The sequence below is a fragment of the Andrena cerasifolii genome, chromosome 3, assembly GCF_050908995.1.
Source record: "Andrena cerasifolii isolate SP2316 chromosome 3, iyAndCera1_principal, whole genome shotgun sequence".
Classification (NCBI taxonomy): Eukaryota; Metazoa; Arthropoda; class Insecta; order Hymenoptera; family Andrenidae; genus Andrena; species Andrena cerasifolii.
Genome location: NC_135120.1, coordinates 17,255,915 through 17,275,076, shown reverse-complemented (window position 1 = coordinate 17,275,076; position 19,162 = coordinate 17,255,915). Strand labels below are relative to the sequence as shown.

Sequence of the window (19,162 nt, the reverse complement as noted above, 5' to 3'; positions counted from 1 at the left end):
CGAAACTTGCGCTCGTAAATGGTCAGCCGAACGACTGCAGCCAGTTCAGCAATAATTGCGCGAGACGGGGAAACGCGTCCTCGACGACAGACGGGGGAGCGTTAATTTCGAATTCTTTTCCTCGACTTTCGCGTCGCGATCGTGACATCAAACATCCGCCAAGTACCGCCTGCTGCCACTCTCCCTTACAATCTTCCATTGTCGGAGCAGACATTTAGGAAGCCTGGGGTGGCAAAAGTGTCACGTCTAACGCGGAGGACCAGGTAAATCAAATATCGCCGAGAGACGTACGCGGGACGTCTACCAGAAGGGGATGGACACCGCGCCCCCGGCGGAGAGGAGAAATTCCAGCGGAGCTGCTGCACGAGCCGGAGGGTACTGGCGCAAAGGGTCTCGCGGCGCTGAAATTACGGGGCTTGTTAATGAAATTTCGCCGTTTCTTCCGGCGTAATGCGGCGCGCGGAAAGAAAATTCCGTAGGAGCTCGTAATGGGTTCTAACGACGATTTTAATCAGTGCAGAAACGAGTAGCTGCGAGGATGGGCCGCGTTTACTCCGCGTACTACGTAAAACGATGGCTGTTAAATGTCCACGCCAAGTTTTATGGTTGACTTGGCGCTAATGCGCCACACTTTGTCGCGGTGTATGCCAGGCGTTAATGGAACCACGGATTAAAGGGGCCATAAATGTTTGTCAGAACCAGCTGCTGCCATTGATAAGTGGTCGAAAGAATTAATCGTTCGGATAAGCAGCTACTGGACAACCCCTTCGCGAGGGCAAATAATTTTTGGCAAGCCTCGTAGAGATTAGGGGAAAGATGGGATAGTTGATCAGCGGGGATACATGATCGCATCAGCTTTTTAATTAATATATTGGTAACTCGTGCCAGCTGTCACGATATCGTGGTGATGTTTGCATTATCGCAACACTTCACGTTGCTGTTTTCTTTTGGGAGCATAGAATAGGGTGGATGCACCACTTGCGGCCAATTTAAGATATTGTACCAGTTTTGGCCACTTCGTAAAAAATATAATATTTTTCCGTTCACCTTTTTCAAACCGAATTCATTGAGGGATACTTGAACAGTGCGTGAGGTGGGATACTTGAACAGCTGAAAATGCCCCAAAAAGAACCATAGAACAGCTAATGAAACAGAAAAATACGGCAAAGAAAATGAGAAGGAAAATCTTTTCTTCGTCATCATCATCTTAATCAGATGATATTTAAGTGAAATGTCTTTTAAGAATTCATTTACGTTGTTTTATGGCATAGATTCTTTCAAGTTTGTTATTCCATAGTTTGCTTTCTTTTTACGATATTCCCTTTATTTCATGTTATCAACGAAGAGAATAAATATCTTTTCGGAATTTAATGTGCTATTTACTCTTATAATTCACTGATCAAGTCTCCCCTTCAGTAGGGGATACTTGTGCATAACATCACTGCCAGAAAACGTTGAAGTTCAGTTAATAAAGTTAGTTTTCAGTTCTCAAATTTGTACAAGTATATTGAGAATACTCTAAGAATCACACCTTACATAATTAAATAAAAACAAAGCAAACCATTATCATTATTTTAATAAAAAAGCAAAACTGTGATCAACTATCCCAATTTTTACCCCTATAGAGATTATACACGATTTGATACTGTATATGAGGCATTGGCAGCAAAAATGGTCTAACCCACGTAGAAAAAAAATTAATTCGACCTTTTTTATACGATAAGTACAGCCTATTGAAATACATTATTGCTGCTAACTCAATTTCGCAGACAAAGTGGGAGTTAGTCCGTGTTTGCTCTCACTGCCTCATATGTAGATCTATATTTGCAATGTTATCCAGTTTTTAATTCCGCTTTTCCGTTCAAACGTTTGATTGCATCCGGCGAAAGGCAAACGTGAAGCATGGATCGTACCAAATCGGGCCGTAGCGTGAAATATTAAACGAGCACGTTCATGTATAAAATAGGTGGATTGAAAAATTTTATCATCCTGGTTACACATTCCCCGCTGCGTTGTTCGTGCATGCTTTAATTTCTACGTAAAACCGAGATCGACTATTTACCAGCGCCCTGATTCGACCCGATGGAAGTTTAATAAAATCGGGGGGATTGCTAGGGGCTGCTAGCTGAGTATTAGAAAGCGCACGGATGGAATGCCTAAAGTCTTTGAAACAGAGCTGGCGGTGAAATGATTAAAGTCGCTTGTTAAATCGCATGTACGTCTGCAGCGTATTACGACGCACGTTGATATGTTATGCGAGTTGCATGAACGAAAACCGCGTTTGCAAACTCTGTGGAACTTGATACCGCTTCCATATCATGTTGCATGCAATTTTCACGTATACCGCGCGATATTCGGAGAGCCCTGGATTTGCAGCCCCTTTCTTGTCCAGAACACAGCGCCAAGCAAATTTATAGGAAATTTTAAAGCCCTCTCGGAAACGAGATACGTCGGCTGGCCACGGAGACCGGGAGAATTACACTGCAAACGATTGCAAGTATTCGGCAGAAGTTCGGGGCGGGGGCCTCGACAAAAAGTGGAAGATCAATTAAATCCAGATAGCAGCGGGAGCAGTGGTTCGAAAAGTATTCGGGGGAACTATCGCAACGGTACAGAGCTAAAATTTCATAGGTCCTCTGGTATTCCGGGAACGGGGAAACTCAGTTTCGCCCACAAACACGATTAACCACGTTGGAAAGGAGCTTTAATGAAAGTTGGCCTCGGTCGATCCTGCTACCCCGATACTTACACGAATTTAATCTACGGAGAGGGCGCTGAATGGGGTTTCAGCGAAGGCTTACCGATACGGTTAAACCAAGGTGGCCTGGGATGATATATCGAATGAGAAACGGTCCCAGCTTGTCCAGGGGACGCATGGACGAAAAGTATACCGACCTCGAAGGGTGAAAAGGACCGAGGGCGGGTCGTTGTACCTCGAGGGAATGGCTGGACCGTTCAACGAGAGGGAAACTTACATCTTATCCCAATAAATCCATCGCCCCTTACATTCGTTTAATCTCGGGAAAAGGTGCAGGTACACGGGCTCGTTTCTAGAGACATTGATTTCTCGATCGAACAGCGCGAATACAATCGTCTTACAACGAACTGGCACGCATTTACCTTCCAGTAACAGTCCGATCTGTTCATGCACATAGTACTTACCCCCAAATTCGAAGCTTCTTTTTTATATATCGCAACTCCTATCAGTCCTTCAAACACGTAACTTGGCAACATATCCTCCAACACTTTCCTTAGTTCAGCTCTACCTTGTTATGGCTTTCCTTCCTGTTCTAGTCAATGTTGTGTCGTGATCAATTTTTATCGGGTTTATTTCAACGGTGTGTTGGCTACTGTTGCTCTTTTCATTTCATTTTATTTTTAGTAATTTTAGTTAACTCTTAGTTTCATATTCTTAAGATTAGGCTTATTAACAGTTTTTACTATCTCTATATGTATTGTATAATCACTTCGTCGGCAGGAGAATTGAATATTACCTTGGGAAACTAATGAAGCTGTAATTGATATGTTTGGCGTGGCTGCAGCTAATGCGATTCCGCGTGGCGTTTTGCAAATACACGACAAATGTAAAAATAGCGGCCCAGAGGGCGGTGGATTTTTATGCGGCGCGTTGCCTACCGTTCATAATCCGTTTGAAGTAACGTCCCAAGCGGCACTACCATAACGCTAATGAATATTCGAATTAAATTTTTTCCTAATTCAGTTTCTCTCGCCCAGCCTACGCGACGTCCGCGTGAGTGCGCGCACTCGCGGTTTTATTATTAATCCCGGTCCGCGCGCACTTGCCTGAATTTCATTATAGACAATACTAAAACCCGCCACGCCTTTTTACATTTTTAATTAACCGCTGCATTTTTCACCGAGCGGCTAACCGCGTGCGTCACTCGATTATAACCTCCTCCTTTTTCCTTCCCCCGTCTTTTTTTCCACGCCGGCCTTTTTCGTTTCGGGAAAAGCCGAGCCCGTGCTATCGGGCGAAACGAGCGAGTTAACGAAACGTTTACGAGAGAGGGGAAAATACGGGGTCCACGAGACGCATCGACTGCGACGAAGAAACTCTCCAGCGATGCTGGTCGTATGCTCCGGACCTCCGGAGCTAATACTTTAAGCTCAAAGTCTTTCTGCAACCGTAGGGACGACGGGCGTGGGATCGAAGTAAAAACTAATGGAGTTTATTGTATGTTATTTATTTACTTGTCCAACTGTTGGCATAACTTTCGATCACGCCTCAAGCACGTCGACACTTTGAAACTTCAATTTCTGAAGATTGCTTCGTGGAATTATTTTCAACATGCCTGTAAGAGTACGTAAGTTAACCAAGGGTGACCACGGAGCATCGGCGGTTCGGTTTATTATCGTCCCAGTGGTAATCGGTAGCAAGAGCCATTTCCGTGGCTCTTCGGGAGGAAATTAGCCGACTGCTTTCGTGTCCCCATGGCTACCCTCTGGAAACGGGTCGCTCTCGTTTTCCGAGTACCGAAAATCGTGCAAGAACGTAATGACGTCTTTTCGAAGGACCAACAACGACCTCGAATTACTCTCGCGGGTGTCGTTGCTGCCACGGAAGGGCCCGGTTCATTCCTTTATTCGCCGAAATGGACGATTACCGGGAATGCTTTGCACGCGAGGTTTGCTGACGGCGCGGCGTGGTAATTAAGCGCCTCTTCGGCCTCCGCTGCCTCCGCCTCGTTATTGTCTTTTATTTCCCTCGGATCGCAGGCTTCTTGGAATATCTCGGGGAGGAGTCAAGGGGGCGGAAGGAGCGTCGCGAGCACAGGCGCAATTATAACTCTCCAGCGAGCAACACTCGTTCGGATAGAACGGATAGGTCTGAGTTTCACGGTTCTGCTTTGACTAATTAGTTGCTATTGGCGATTCGAGGGCCTCCCGAAGAGCTCTGCTCGCAGCCTTCGCGACACCGTAACAATTACCGTGATACGCGTCTATAGAAAAAAGTTAGACACGGGTAGAAATTACGCGAAACTGCGGGCCATTTATTTAGCCATGCCCAGGCTTTTGCGGAACGCTGGCAGATCTATATTTCTCAACGTTACGAAATGTACCGCGGGGCTTTAAACAGCTTGCCAGGAAATGTATCGAGCTACGGGAAGAAGAATCGCGGCGCGATTACGTATTAATCGCGCGAAAACTCGCCACGTCGGCCAGCGCTTTTTATCCCGTTCTTGGATGGCTCGCGGTGGAAGCTAAATAACGCGGCAGTGACTTCCCCGGGCGGAAACGAGGCTGAGAGGCGTATAAAATTAAACGTCTTAACGAACGGCGCGGCCAGCTCTCTTGTTTCTCGCCACGGTGTATTTTCGCAGGGAATCTTACGAGGCCCGTGATAAATGTGAATCGTAAAACAAAGCGAGCGGATCCGGGAGACGTAATTAAGAAGCGAGTAGCATTTCGAGCGTAACGGGAGCGCATCGGACCACATAAATCTGCTTCGCGAATTAAATTGAACTTTACAAATCCATTGTAGCGCGCCAGCGAAGGTTACTTCCATTCAGCAAATTTAACCACGGGATCTCCCCATTTCCTCTCCGCTGGAAGCTCCGCAAACCGGGGCGACGGATTTTTCGCTGAAACTTCAAAGCTATTAATTCCGTTCGCGAAAGAATATATCCTACATCCCCTTGCCTTTCCTCCGCGCAGATTTATGATACGCTCTCCGCTTGGACTCCACGCTTCAAACGTTCCTTGATACACCCAAGTCTGCAATCAGGCGGCTGTAACTCTGGATTTACCCTCCGTTTAGGGAACTAACGCTCGCGTAGTGGAAGCAACTGCTTCCTTAGTTCGCTGCAGTTTGACACCGGGCGCGCATACCTAATAACTGGATATTCGAATTAATCTAGCGTTTCGTAAGCATCGGTTACGCGGCAGTGGATTAACGCGAGGGGTGCATTTTCGTTTCGTCAAAGTACCAGACGCGTTTATCGACCGAGAAGTAATTGAATCGACCGCGGCGCGGCGCTTAATTTCCCAGTTAAATGAAATTTTGTCCGGGTGCTTTGTTCTTGCGGCGAGAGACAAAGCGCCGTCACTACCCTCCGCGCGTCCTCGAGGAACGCGGATGGTCGTTAAAGCTGATTCTCTGTTTAAATTTCGCGTAAGCGTGGGGCGAGAATTTTGTGCTGTATGGTTCGTTGGCCATCGCGAGAGCGGGGGGCTTATTGGTTCGCGACCTCTGCTCCATTAACCTACGAATTTGTCAACATTAAATATTGGATTTTCTTCGTCCCGCTGCTTCATCTATGCCAACGACGAACCCCTCCAGGCATTCCTTTTAACTTCGCAGCAAGCCAAGCGCGCCTCTGGAATCAACCTGCAAGGTAAAGGTACCACTAGTTGACCAATATTCAGGAAAACGTGAGAAATAAGGTTTTTAGAAGTGACGCCCTTTTGACAAAAGTGCAGTTGGATGGAATTTTAAAACACTCGGCAGCATTATTCGTGAAATTTTTCGTGCTAGTTGTGGACGATCGCTTATTTATGTATTATATGTGCTTTAGAAGATAAATGGAAAGTTCAAACTGCAGGTAAGTGACGGTAAAATGACACTTTAACAAGTCTTACTCTTCAAATTATCTTACAATAAGGCATCAGTGTTATGTTTGCTTATGAAAAGTGACTAAATTCTTATTTTTCGTGTGCCTGAGACTGCGTTTCTGATTGCGCTGTTTGAGAAATTTTGATGGTTAGTACTGGAAACAATGTTTCCTTACGTCTCAGACATCTAACGAACATGAAACGATTGATTATGCACAAAATAAAAATAATCTAAAATAATCTAAAATAATCTAAAATAATCTATAATGATCTAAAATAATCTAAAATAATCTAAAATAATCTAAAATAATCTAAAATGATCTAAAATGATCTAAAATGATCTAAAATGATCTAAAATGATCTAAAATGATCTAAAATAATCTAAAATAATCTAAAATAATCTATAATGATCTAAAATGATCTAAAATGATCTAAAATGATCTAAAATGATCTAAAATGATCTAAAATGATCTAAAATAATGTAAAATAATGTAAAATAATGTAAAATAATGTAAAATAATGTAAAATAATGTAAAATAATGTAAAATAATGTAAAATAATGTAAAATAATGTAAAATAATGTAAAATAATGTAAAATAATGTAAAATAATGTAAAATAATGTAAAATAATGTAAAATAATGTAAAATAATGTAAAATAATGTAAAATAATGTAAAATAATGTAAAATAATGTAAAATAATGTAAAATAATATAAAGAAAGTAGCTGATGGCCATATCATGGGCTAGCGAGAACTGTCACGCAGTAAGCAGAGCTATCACGGAGTAACCACAGTATGTCATGACAACTGAATTTTGTATATTTTCAATTAAATACACTTAGTAAATTTCTGATAGCCTGTTATTTGTTTCTCCGATGTCTAACCTATCAATATATCCTAGACTCACTTTCAGAATATGTAAATATTAGCAGTTAAAAGACAAATTCTAAAACCATCACGGACTTACCCGAGTTTACCCTAGTTACTCTTAACTGGCCAACTACTGGTACCTTTACCTTACCTTGCGCGATATTAAAACCGTATCAAAACCGATTCCACGCCCGCAACGGTGTGCTCCGGCATATCACCGGCAGACTACCATTCAAATTCACTTGCAAGGACTACCCCGTTGAAAAAGGAAACGTTAACGTCACGTTTGAATTGACTGTGAGCATCGTCGATGTGGATTCGGCGGTTTAGCAGCTAATTGGGGCGATAGAATTTCAACGAGGGCCGCGGCGCGCGGTTGGTAATGATCAGACGCGTCCACTCGCGAGGGATACTTCTGATACAATGGATACGCTGGTGCGCTGGAACGCTGGGATGCGATGTGTCCATTGAACGGGAACGTGCGTCGGGCCGTACGCGGGCGTACAAATAGCCGCAGACGTCTGCATGCGTCCACTGATTGACCCATTGTATTAACCCTGCGCTAACTGGTGGAATCGACGACGATGTTCGATATGGCCTCCATTGTCACTTGATTCTAATCTTAAAACGTTGGCGAAGTTGCGGATGGCATTGCGGGGGATGAGAGCTGTCTGAAAGCAGCGTCCAATTGCGATCACTCTTTCGTTCGTTAATATCATTTCACAAAGCAGCGCTCGGACGATTCGCCGCCGAAGGGGAATCGCCGCGACGAAACTACAAATTCGAAGTTAATTGACGTTTCAAAGCTGTGAGATAATTAATGCGTCGTCGAACGGGGGCAGCGGGGAGTTGTTATCGCGAAAATAAAAGAATCCCGGAAAATAATTGCGTGGAACACAATCCGCGGGCCTTCCAATTAGAACTTCTTTTGCCACGGCTCTATTTGTTGCCGCCGGAAGTTCCTCTAACTTTTTAATTAAATTTTATTCATTAACGCGAGTGCATAACGGGAATGGGAACTCTGAGCCGGTCGCTGGATAGAACGTAAGATGTCTCCGCAGAAATGCCCGCTTCTATTAAATGCGACTGTGCGCCGGGAATTGGACGTGGCTGGTGGCGATTAATTTTTCAAAATCTCGTCCCGTTTCCACCGTGAAAAGAAGCTTTCATCGAATAATTTAACAGACCCTCTTCCGGCGATGACATTTAAAATATATTTGCCGGGGTAAAATCGCAATCGTTGTCAGCAGCTTTAATCGACGATCGCTTGCATTAGGGTTGCCAGTAAGTTATAATCGGAGAGGAAAGCGGAAATGATTTTATCTCATTAGCGACTTCCACACAACAGCTATATAAAGAAGTTGCAGCATTAACAAATCCGTTCGCACTGTCACCTTTTCCTTTATCCACCCAAGCCTCGCACAGGGCGCGAGATCGTAATCCTCAGAAGAATTTCAGTGGAAATCCTCTCGCTATCCTGCGAGCATTCTGACTCGAGCGTTCCGTAGCCGTGCAATTTTTTTTTTTTTGCAAAAAATGCCAAGACTTTACAAAGGGGGAACAGTCTTTTTTCAATTCTTGCGCGTTTTAATTGAACCATTTAAAAGTTTCCGTACATTACACTCTCCGTCCACGAATGTGCCGGAACGTTCTTGAACTGTTAGCAAGCAAAAAGATCCTGAAACTTTTTAGGCAACTTGTTCGATAAGCTACAAGACAGGTGGCTTTATTTCGCGAGCTTAATGCTGCTGCAGCGTACGTGTAGAAATAAACTCGCTGCTCGGTTGCCCGTTGGTTCAGTGACTTCTTCCCAGCTGCGGCGCTAATTAAAGGATCAGAATATTAAGGAGCCGTCGAATTTCAGCGGCGCCGGCCGGTCGAGTCTATTTTCTCGTATCATTAAGCCGCGAACAAAAAGTGTACACTCGGCTGGGGGGAATGAAAACCGAAAAATGGCGCGGGCGAGGTCGAAAGGGAGCGTCCGAGTGCGCGCCTAGGGCAGGTGAAATCTAACGGAAGATTGAAAAGGGTGACCGGTTCATATTACAAAGCGGAGAACGCGCGAAAAAAAAGTCCCGGCAGCAAAGAGGGGTAATTAGCGTCAGTCGACTCGCGGATTAATTAAAACGTGCTCCTTCAAAATGCAACGTCTACGGGGTAACTTAAAGAGTGGAAAGAAAAGGACGCGGGATGAAAGGGCTGTCTGACTGCCGCGCTTCGCCGCGCCGCGGTTTCCACGAGGAACGTCGCCCAAATGTAATTGAACGGTTCCTGGCGAAAATAGGAGCAGGCACTGGGGTAGCTCAGCTACTTCACAAATTCCTTCGATTAAAAAAAAATACAGCATTTCGTCGAAGGATTTAGAACTCAATTACTCGCTTACGCTCCTAAGGCTGCGTTCTTTTCGCGAAAGAAAAAATGCTCCTTAATGGAGAAACTTTCTCCGTGAGAGTTGAAATTGACAATTTTATTTTAGTAAGGGAATAAAACAATCGAGCTTTCTCGAGGCACTTTTGTGGGGGAGAAATTTTTACTTCATTCGTAGATTGCTTTAGAACAAAATCACTTAGACGTGTTTCCTGAAAGGAAACCGAGGAAAAGGGCCGATTCTTTGAGAAACTTTAAACCCACTGCTACCTCCCGCAGTTAGATATTACCGCGAAACGCTTCGATCAATATTTAATGTCGTTCAGACTTCATTGTCAGGGGAACTTAATGAAAGTGCCAACGACTTAACGAAAGCATGGGGAGGAAAGTGATCAAGGAACCTTATATGGAATTTTCTCTGTTTGTATTCTACAACATGTTCACTGATAAGCATAGAAATTTCGTCGTAAAGATACTTTATTCCTCGCGAGTGATTAAGAAAGGTAACCCTTCGCGTTCGACAGTTCGATTTCGATTCGAGCTTAGACACGGCGAATTGTTATATTTTTTAATTACCCTTGAGATTAACATTGGACAGGGTGGAGTTTCTCTACAACGAGGACACGAGAGTTGTCGCTATAAAGTTTGAATTTCTTAGCTATTTACATTCGTAAAAAAATTCCTTATACGATGTAAACGTGGTGATTAATCATTCTTGTCACTCTCGACATCAACTAACAAGGATAGATAACCGCGAATCGTTTTCTCCTTAGTGGCTACAAGACATCTCACACGTCATTCTTCAGGTTCTATAAAAAATGCTTACAATTAACAGTATTGTATACAGGTGAGTAACATGGATTACAATGAAGTTCTTGTGGCTACGATGATTTGGGTGAAAGACTCGCGTTACGTCCAACATTTGCATTTTGTATTTCACGCGTTTGCTGTCAACAAATCCGACAGGACATCACAAGTGGCGTCTTAGATTCTTATTTAGAAGCTCGATCGGTTTGCTGGCGGCGCTTTAACTTAAGTTTGCTCTTATTATAGACAAAATAAAGGTGGCGATAGTAAGGTGGACAGACGTTTCAGCGTAAATGTAAGTCAGTATCGAATTTCTTGACAACCAATGCATTCTTTTCCACCTGTTACCAATATGTCCCGTTTACATCGAACACTTGCCATTTCCCACACAATATTTGTTGATCAAGATAGTTGCACCATCTGCCTTCGTCTAACCTTTGTGGTCCCTTGGATATAACGAAAACGCGACTGCTACGTGTTTTGCAATGATAACGATAGTTACAGCAACATGTGTAATGAAATGGCTACGCTCCCGCCTCGGCGAACGAAGCGTGTTTCGAAAGCAGCGATACAAAGGTACGGAAAGATTCTCATAAAGAAACTTTATGCCTTTGGTTCACTGTATTGTTAACCTTATTAAGTTTCATAACGAGTTCTTTAAAATTTTGAAGATATTACTGTGCGAAAATCAGAGCGAAGATACTCCTGCAATGTCAGCTATTTTTCATTTAATTCTGAAGCTTTCCAAGCAATTTAATTCTTAAATTATTTAATGAAAACTCAAAAGCATGTGACACAGCGAAATCGCCGTTCTCGTTGAAAGGAAACTGGGAAAAGAAAGTAATTACAGTTCACCGTAATCACGATGGTTTAAAGAGTCCGGCAAAAGGAGGAAAATTAAGTAGTAATCAGTACGAATAGCCCGACACAGGTTTCGAGCGAACCATCTCTCCGTTTCTTTCCTTAATGCTCAGCAACAGCCTTCTCCCTTAACTCGCGGTCATGTTTTTAAGGATTGGTCGTACAGCACACATTTTTACTTCAAGAAGAAAACTCGTTCCGTGGACTTTCGGCGCAGTTGCTCTGCAAACTCTGTCGCGATACCATGATTCTCCCTAGTTTTTAACAGCGCGTTGCACAGAAGCCACCTTTGTACCGCGTGTGTAAATTCCATTGAAACGAGCACGGGCCAATAAATTTCAGCCTACGTGAGCGAAAAGAATTGCGTAAGACCAGATGTTACGTTTTTACGTGACGCTTCTCTTTCTCCAACTTGGACCGTCTGAACTTTGTCGAACAAACCTCGTTAGCACGTGAATGCGTAGCAGAAAATCTTGCGACCTCCACGTATACTTACAGCTGCAATCTCCTTCCACTCAAGCTTTTTCTTCCGAAGTACGAAATCTTTTCCCATTTCCCTGCAATCATGTGTCAGTTCGTGCCTCGAAACTTTCGCGAAATGCTCCGTCTGATATGTGCAGACCGTTGTCGCAAGGCGAAACACTTAGAGCTCCTGATTGTTGCAAATGCTGATTCCTCGGAAGGCGAAATAATTGTTTCCCACCTGTCTCGGTGGATTCTTTGCTCTTTTCTTATAAATTGATTACACGCCGGGAACACGGCAGGCAAGAAGTTGCCTCGGAAGGCGTTGATTCCATTTCCCGCCGATAGAAACAGAATGTAACAAGTTCGCCGCGACACCGAGTCACCTCGGCACTTATTCTCTTCAAGGTTGGACGTATCGAAGCGCCCCGGAACAATGTGAAAGTTTCGACGACGCGGGAAGAAGCAAGTTTATTATTAGAGCCGCCTCGACGACGTTTCTTCGTCCCTGCTCCGTACGTGTTTTTATTTAATTAAGTCTCGATTCGATAGCAGGCGTCCCGCCGTGTAACTCGATTACCGATCCGATCACGGGATTTACGTCGGCTGCGTGCTTCCAATTGCTGTAAAAATAGTCGTTGAAAATAGCTACCCGATCCGCGGGGATGTTTCCGACAATCGACTATGAAACTCCGTTGGCTCGATCGCAGCGATTGTCGCGCTTCTCAACTATTAGTCCCTAGAAAAGGAAACATTTCCACCAACCTACTCGATGGCCTACTCTCGTCAGATTTACAGTGAAACGAACAATCTTACGCTTGCTATGCCGCACGTGTTGTTCAACGCTTAACTGATGACTGAATGGTACACGGCTTGAGGGATTCTAATATGTACGCACAGTGGGGTATTACGTAACATTAAGCAGCTAAAACACAAAGTGTCGATTGCGGAGCGCATGGAAACGATACAGCGAAGAAGTCGTCGAAACGTGCGTTCCGTTGTCCCGAAAAGTGCTCGCGTCACCAGTTAAGTATTTACAACGGTATCGAGAATCGACTCGATTTCTTAAAACTTAAAAAAGAGTCGAACCGATCGATTTCAGGTCGTAGCACTCGAAGAGTTTGTACTTGTGCACGGCTCACGCTCCAACGCTCATTACCGGCTAAATGCTCATCAGGAGAAGCAGAACTAGCGTGAGCAACGTCGAGGACAGTCTGTGCCCGCCACCGTGGTGCATCGCCGCTGGATGTTCTGCAACAAATGTATATTCACGACAATATAAAACATCGTTCCCCTCTGAGATTTCTGTGGTTATTTTTATGATTTTTTGTGAGCGGTTCCGGGTATAAAATTAGATGGGAAAAAAATTGTGGATGTGTCGCTAAATATATAATTGTTAGCCTATTCAAATTGTTGATGAGATTTCGCTGCCCCTTGTTTATTGCTCTTCAAACTACTCGGGAGGAATTGGTGGTGTTTTTCTTTTTGGAAAGGGTGAATCCCTCCGTGATTGATGCGCAGACAACGCGTCAACGTTCCCACTTAGTTCGTGTAATTACGTAAAATTACGCGCGAGCATCGTCCCCTAATACGTCGGGGTATGTAGCGGGTAAATGAAATTTCGGAAACTCCTGAAACTGCTCGGCAAGCCGCGTTGCACCGCACTGCAAACTCTTCCGTGAAGTTTCACGCTTCCTTCGGGGTTGTCGTGCAAAACGGGCCAACTTGCACGCGACCGAAGATTCTATTTCGATTATGCGATTTGCGAGACTCGTTTGCCACGGCATTTGTATGTAGGTCGCCAAGCGACAACGACCCCACTCGAGATTACACGCGCGAAGCATCTTTCGCTGTACCTTCTGCTGATAAATAGAAACCATTACTTTTACATCGAACGGTGGGTCCGTTTCTAGTTACACCGTGGCCCAGTTGCCAGAGTAATCAGGAATAGTTGAAAGTTTCCGTATGAAACGCGATCGCGAGGGATTCAACCGTGGTACCTTTCGCTTCAAAGGAACGAAGGAAGAAAGGGAGGAAGTAGGAGGAGGCGTGGTGGAGAAGTGGAGCAATTGACTGTACTCGTCGGTACATGGAAGGGGTGGTAGCGGTTACTCGGTGAAAAACGGTGGCGCGGCGGGCGAAAATAGGTTGACGAGCGGTCTTGTGTTTTCGTTTACCGTTAACAATGTGAACCCGCACGCTGTTCGAATAAGTGTTGCTCGGCGAGCACGTGTAAAGGCCGGAGTCCCTCTCGATCGCTTTCTGAATGAGCAAGCGGCTTGAAGTGACGGGCCCCTTCTCCGTGACCAGGCTGATGCCACCCCTCGGCGAGTCAAAGTTAATCGCCTGCGGACGAAAGAAGACAGACAGACAGGAGGGCAGAGGGGGCACGGAATGTCGCGTTACACGGCCGTGACGTGACTGGCTGCGAATAAAGGTACTTTGCGGCCAAGTCGAGGGGACCAGTGGTGACGGCAAGTGTCTCTCCTGAACGAGCAAATGCATCGCGGGACAAATCCCTCTAAAACACGTTCCTAGGCTGCGGCCCGTCCGAAGGGAACCCACGGAACTCCCTTGAAAGCTACTTTCCGACTTTCCACCCCCTCGTTTTTACTGAAACGGACACCGAGTGCGCCCGATAGATCCCAGACGCGCTAATATTCTCCTCCCTTCCGTGCTGCGGAAAGACACTTAATCCTTCAACGTGGACGGATCATCCGAAGGGAGTACCGGCAGAGTGGAAAGAAAATAGAAGCTGACTTCCCACGCATTTCCAAATTGCCAGCCGCATTTGCGGTGAGAAACTTCTGTCCACGATAAATCTCGGACACGTCTGGAAGTGCCTCGACCCCCGTTGTCCATCCACGAAGAAGCTCTTCGAGTCTGCTTACCTCGTGATTATGACTCCAAACCATAGCGGACGGTGGCTCGGGAGCATATTTCACCAGGCACGTCAGGTTTATCGTGCTGTCCTTGTTGATGAAGAGATCCGGTCCTCCGGCGATCTCAGTGACCGGCTCTGCGCTCAAAAACAGCCTTTTTGTTAGTCGCGTGTCAAGTAGAGGGCGCAGAATTTGCCCTCGAGTCAGCTTTGATTTATAAAGATCACCCAAGCTTTCGCACAGAGTGTCCATTCTATTAAAGTCGAAGCGAGTGGAGTGGCATTAGCGGAAAGGCTTGCGGTGTCGGTGCTCCGTCCAAGTGAAAGGAGGGAACCGTTGGTTACACAGGAATGCTTGTTTTTGCTCGATCGTGCTCAAATTCAATCTTATTGTTGGGCAGAGCGAGAGGGTTGGCCCGGCGAATAAAATCCAATAACGGCGAACGGGGATCTTTCGATACGATACATCTGATACAGTTCCTTGAAAGCAAGACTTGACCGAGGGAATACCGATCGGATCAATTCTACATGGCTTGGAATTTCCTTCGGAAGAATTCGCGTCGCGTACAATCAACGAAAGGCCGCGCTGCTACGGAACGCGTCCACTTGCTCGGAACTCATGCCGCTCGAAAGGGCGTATCGTTTATTGAACCGTTCTGATGGGGCGTCTCGTGTTTTGCAAGCGTTACGATACGATCCGTACCGAATAGATTCCCCAGCATCGAGCGGTGGAGGTTTCCTCTTAAGCAAACCTTCCGATTAAATATACCAGCGTAGTTGTAGGTACTTACTATTCACCGCTACTCTCCTTTCCCCGGTTTAGCGAAAGACTTTCTGACTTACTATCGTCGAACAGAAATTGGTTGCGCCGCGACGGCAGAAATTCCTGAACGTTCCGAGTGGAGTCCGCATTATCTGACAGCCTGTTTCAGGATTTCCTCAGTTTGCTGACCAACTTGAGGAGTGCCCCTGACAACTCGGAGACCTTCATTTCCTCCCTAGGAATACGGACCCGGGCGGCCGAGAGCACTACAACGTCCACGATGCGACTGCGATCACGCATCGCTGCAGCTCCGCAAAACAGTCGCGTCTTAACTCAATATTGTACCAGCCGCAACCCTGCGCTAGATTACTGTCGCGCGATAACGTAATCTTTCTTTCGTTGAGTCTGCTCGAGACACTTGCAGCCCAGCCGGCAAACCGTTACGCTACTAAAACAAAGCAGAGCGAACAAATTGTGTTTGCGTGAAAAAGAGAAGGATCACTTTGCTCGGGGAGCATCAATTTTGCCGCATGTGCGGCCGCAAGGGTCGGCAACGTAAACGTTTATCGTTGTCCAGCCGGGTACGAGGCAAACATTGACGTTGGTAATAATCTCGCTAGTCCGGTCTTGTTATTCCCGTGACGTTTTGTAGCAAGGAATAACAGGTTTATCCGCGCGACCGTTTACCCGACGTGAGAAAGGAGAAGCGGGACCGCGGGGATTCCTCGAGTTTCTCGAATTCTCTTTGGTCAGTCATGATTTGCTGACCGACCCTGTTCCACCTCCGCTCTATTTTCGCTGGAACTGGCTTAAGGGGGTCCTACATTCTTCGACAAACACGGGGTTCGTTGGCTTTACGACGGTAACATGAATTAATCGTTGTTTTGCGCGGGTTCCATTTCACGGCGCGGTATTCTAAACTAGGAAGCAGCTTTGCGGCTACCTCAGAGACCGAGTAACCCACCTTCTCGTTTTCAATATATTGCTTGGGATTAACGTCTCTTACGATCGCAGAATCTAAGGGTAGGAAAGTTCAGTCTGAAATCGTCAGCTTTTGATCGCGCAAACATCCTCCGTTGATTAAAATGGAAATCGTTCGATTTGTCGCGCAGAACGCTGCAATCGCCGCGTCCAAGTTCTCCGGGTATTCTTTAAGCTTCTCTGGATCAGCTGACGGGCTTCTGCATCTTCCAGTGAACGTAGTGAACGTCGCCCGTTGTCCATTCGAACGGTACTCGACAGCAGCAAGAGATCTTCATTTCCTCTGGAGAAACTCGTCCCTAAGCGGCATCGCGCCCCTTCAACGCCATATTGCTTCTCCTTCGGGAACTTTCAGCGGATCAGAGGGTAAAGGGGATGCTGGATATCGGTATAGTAGACGTTTTACGAGGCACTAGCGGCACCTCGAGAATTCACTCCTCAAGGAATAATCCATCCGTTCCTTAGTAGATGCCTCGAAGGAGATTCGACAGCGTCTGCAGGGGAAACCGATCGATTACACCCAAAGTTCAACGGGACAAATTGACCCAGTGAACTTGCAACGGATTGATCCATCGATCACCGGTCCCTGCTTATCGCGCTGCTATTTCGTGGGCAATCCGATGGAAGTGCGAATTTCGACGGATGTTTGCCTCCTCCGAGTGATTTTCCAGAATAGTCGACCTAATTCTTGCGACAAATAGCAGCTCCAGTAACCGTACGAGCGGCGGCCTAGTAAAGGAAATAACGCATCGAGCAATCTGTAAAAATGGCACCAAAAATGTTTTAAGCCTGTACTGATGATAGGTAATTGTTGCGCTTGGTTTCCTTATCGACGACACTTAATCCCGATAGCCTGGTAGCACTGTCTAACCGAAATCCACAAGGTCCGACTGATTCGGCGAATTAATATCTAACCAAACCATCGATCTCCGTCCCTAATTGATCTCTGCTCGACCTCCTAGCCGCGCCAGGAAATAAATCGAGGACGCACCGGATACGTAACTCGACCGCGACTTGGGCCACAATTGAATCACCGCTGCTCTCCGCTGGAAGCAAAAAAGGCCAACAAGTGGGAGGATAGTAAATCGACGCTTCACGAGGAATAGAATTCCCTTCGACGTTGATACACCGGAATCCTCAGATCTAATCAAGTTGATTCTGCCGCTTTAAAAAGAACGATTCTTGCCTCCCATTCAGACTTCGAGCAAAGTGATTTTCTGCAGCCCCAGTTGCCTTCAAGTTTGTATTACTCTATTTCTATATGGTGAAAAGTCGCTCGAACCGAAGCGAAGGTAATGCACCAGCAATGCCACCACGGAGGCTGTTCAAGTAACAACTTGCATAGCCATTAGAAGAAACAGTTTTTCATTGGAATTCATCGTTACCCCTGGACGTATCATACCGAAGACGCGCCGGGCTGCTCGTATCGAGCGATAAACCGTAATTTGTCAGCGAAGCTTTGGGTACTCGTCCCCCGCCAGAAATTTCCCATGGCGCGCGGCAGGAAATCGTTCAATTTGCCGTGGCGTTTCATCCCGAAACACTTGGACCATCAGTTTCGACGTGACCAGTGGCAACAACACCTCCCGAGCGGAGAGATAAATTATTCCGGAACGTGAAAAGAGGCTGGGATCAATAATGAAGGTTGCCTGTGCAGCACGGGTTAGCGGGGGGACGGTGGAGCGTCGCAAAGCGATTTCCATTGCGGCTGAAAATCGTGACCGGCGTTCGAAAGGACAATAATGCCGGTTGGACTCGCCGGTGTCCTTTCGTCGTGATCGAGGACGTTCACCCGACGGATATACAGGCAGCCGACGGTATTGAGTGTGGCTTAACGTGGGACGAGCTAGGGACAAGCGTGCAACCGGGGCATGCATTATTACCGGCGCGGCCGCCCGAAACCGTTCGAGCTCGTCCCAGACGAGCTCGTCGACGGGGGCCTCGACGCGATGCTTCCAGGAGCTACGGGATCCCATACGTTACGCGCCATATCGTCGGTCAGCTGGTCGTCCCTCTGTCACAGGAGCTGAGCATTCCTCTCACCGATAATAATCTTCGGCGATCCGTCCGCGCCATTAACGATAGAAATTGATTGCGCTCGGATGCGCCCACCTACAGCCATGTGCTTTCGCTCCGGTCTCAGGGCTGACCAAATTTCCGATCCACGCTGGATTTGTCTTCTTTCTTTTCGGCGGAGGACGGTGCTAGACCTCTGCCGAAGATGGGTTCGCGGCATGGACGTCTGGAATATTGCCATTTCTGTGAAACATCTGGACGAATTTTGGCTGAAACAGGACCCGCGGCGCGTGGAGACAGAATTGAGAATGAGTTTCAGTGCTCCGACTATCGGCCTTGTTGCGCGGGGAAAATTTTAATAACCTAGCTGCGGAAATTTCATCGATAATTTATTAGGTTCTGGACAATGCTTTACGGACACTTGTTTCGTAATTTTGCAAGAATGTCTCCTTCGCTGCAATATCGTGGATGTAGTTGCACGGCGAAAAGGATTTTAATAACTGGCAGTTAAGATTTTCATTAGCGATCGCGCTTTGGATAAAGGAACGCTGTACGAATACCTATCTTTGACCAATTTTCGCA

General features: G+C 46.0%; 1 protein-coding gene across 5 annotated transcripts in view; it reads right to left on the bottom strand.

The window, feature by feature from the left end:
* Positions 1 to 10,268: 10,268 nt before the first annotated feature.
* The window catches only part of LOC143366694 (zwei Ig domain protein zig-8), a 63,729-nt gene continuing 54,835 nt past the window's right edge, over positions 10,269 to 19,162 (bottom strand). For 3 of the 5 annotated variants that reach the window (XM_076807963.1, XM_076807959.1, XM_076807962.1), the window contains 3 exons: positions 14,831 to 14,997; positions 14,117 to 14,285; positions 10,269 to 13,190 (listed from right to left, as the gene is read on the bottom strand). In XM_076807963.1, the coding sequence (XP_076664078.1) occupies positions 13,102 to 13,190; positions 14,117 to 14,285; positions 14,831 to 14,997 (425 nt within the window). In that variant the 3' untranslated portion in view covers positions 10,269 to 13,101. The remainder of the gene's footprint in view (positions 13,191 to 14,116; positions 14,286 to 14,830; positions 14,998 to 19,162) is intronic. The other 2 variants (XM_076807964.1, XM_076807965.1) reach the window with 2 other exon arrangements.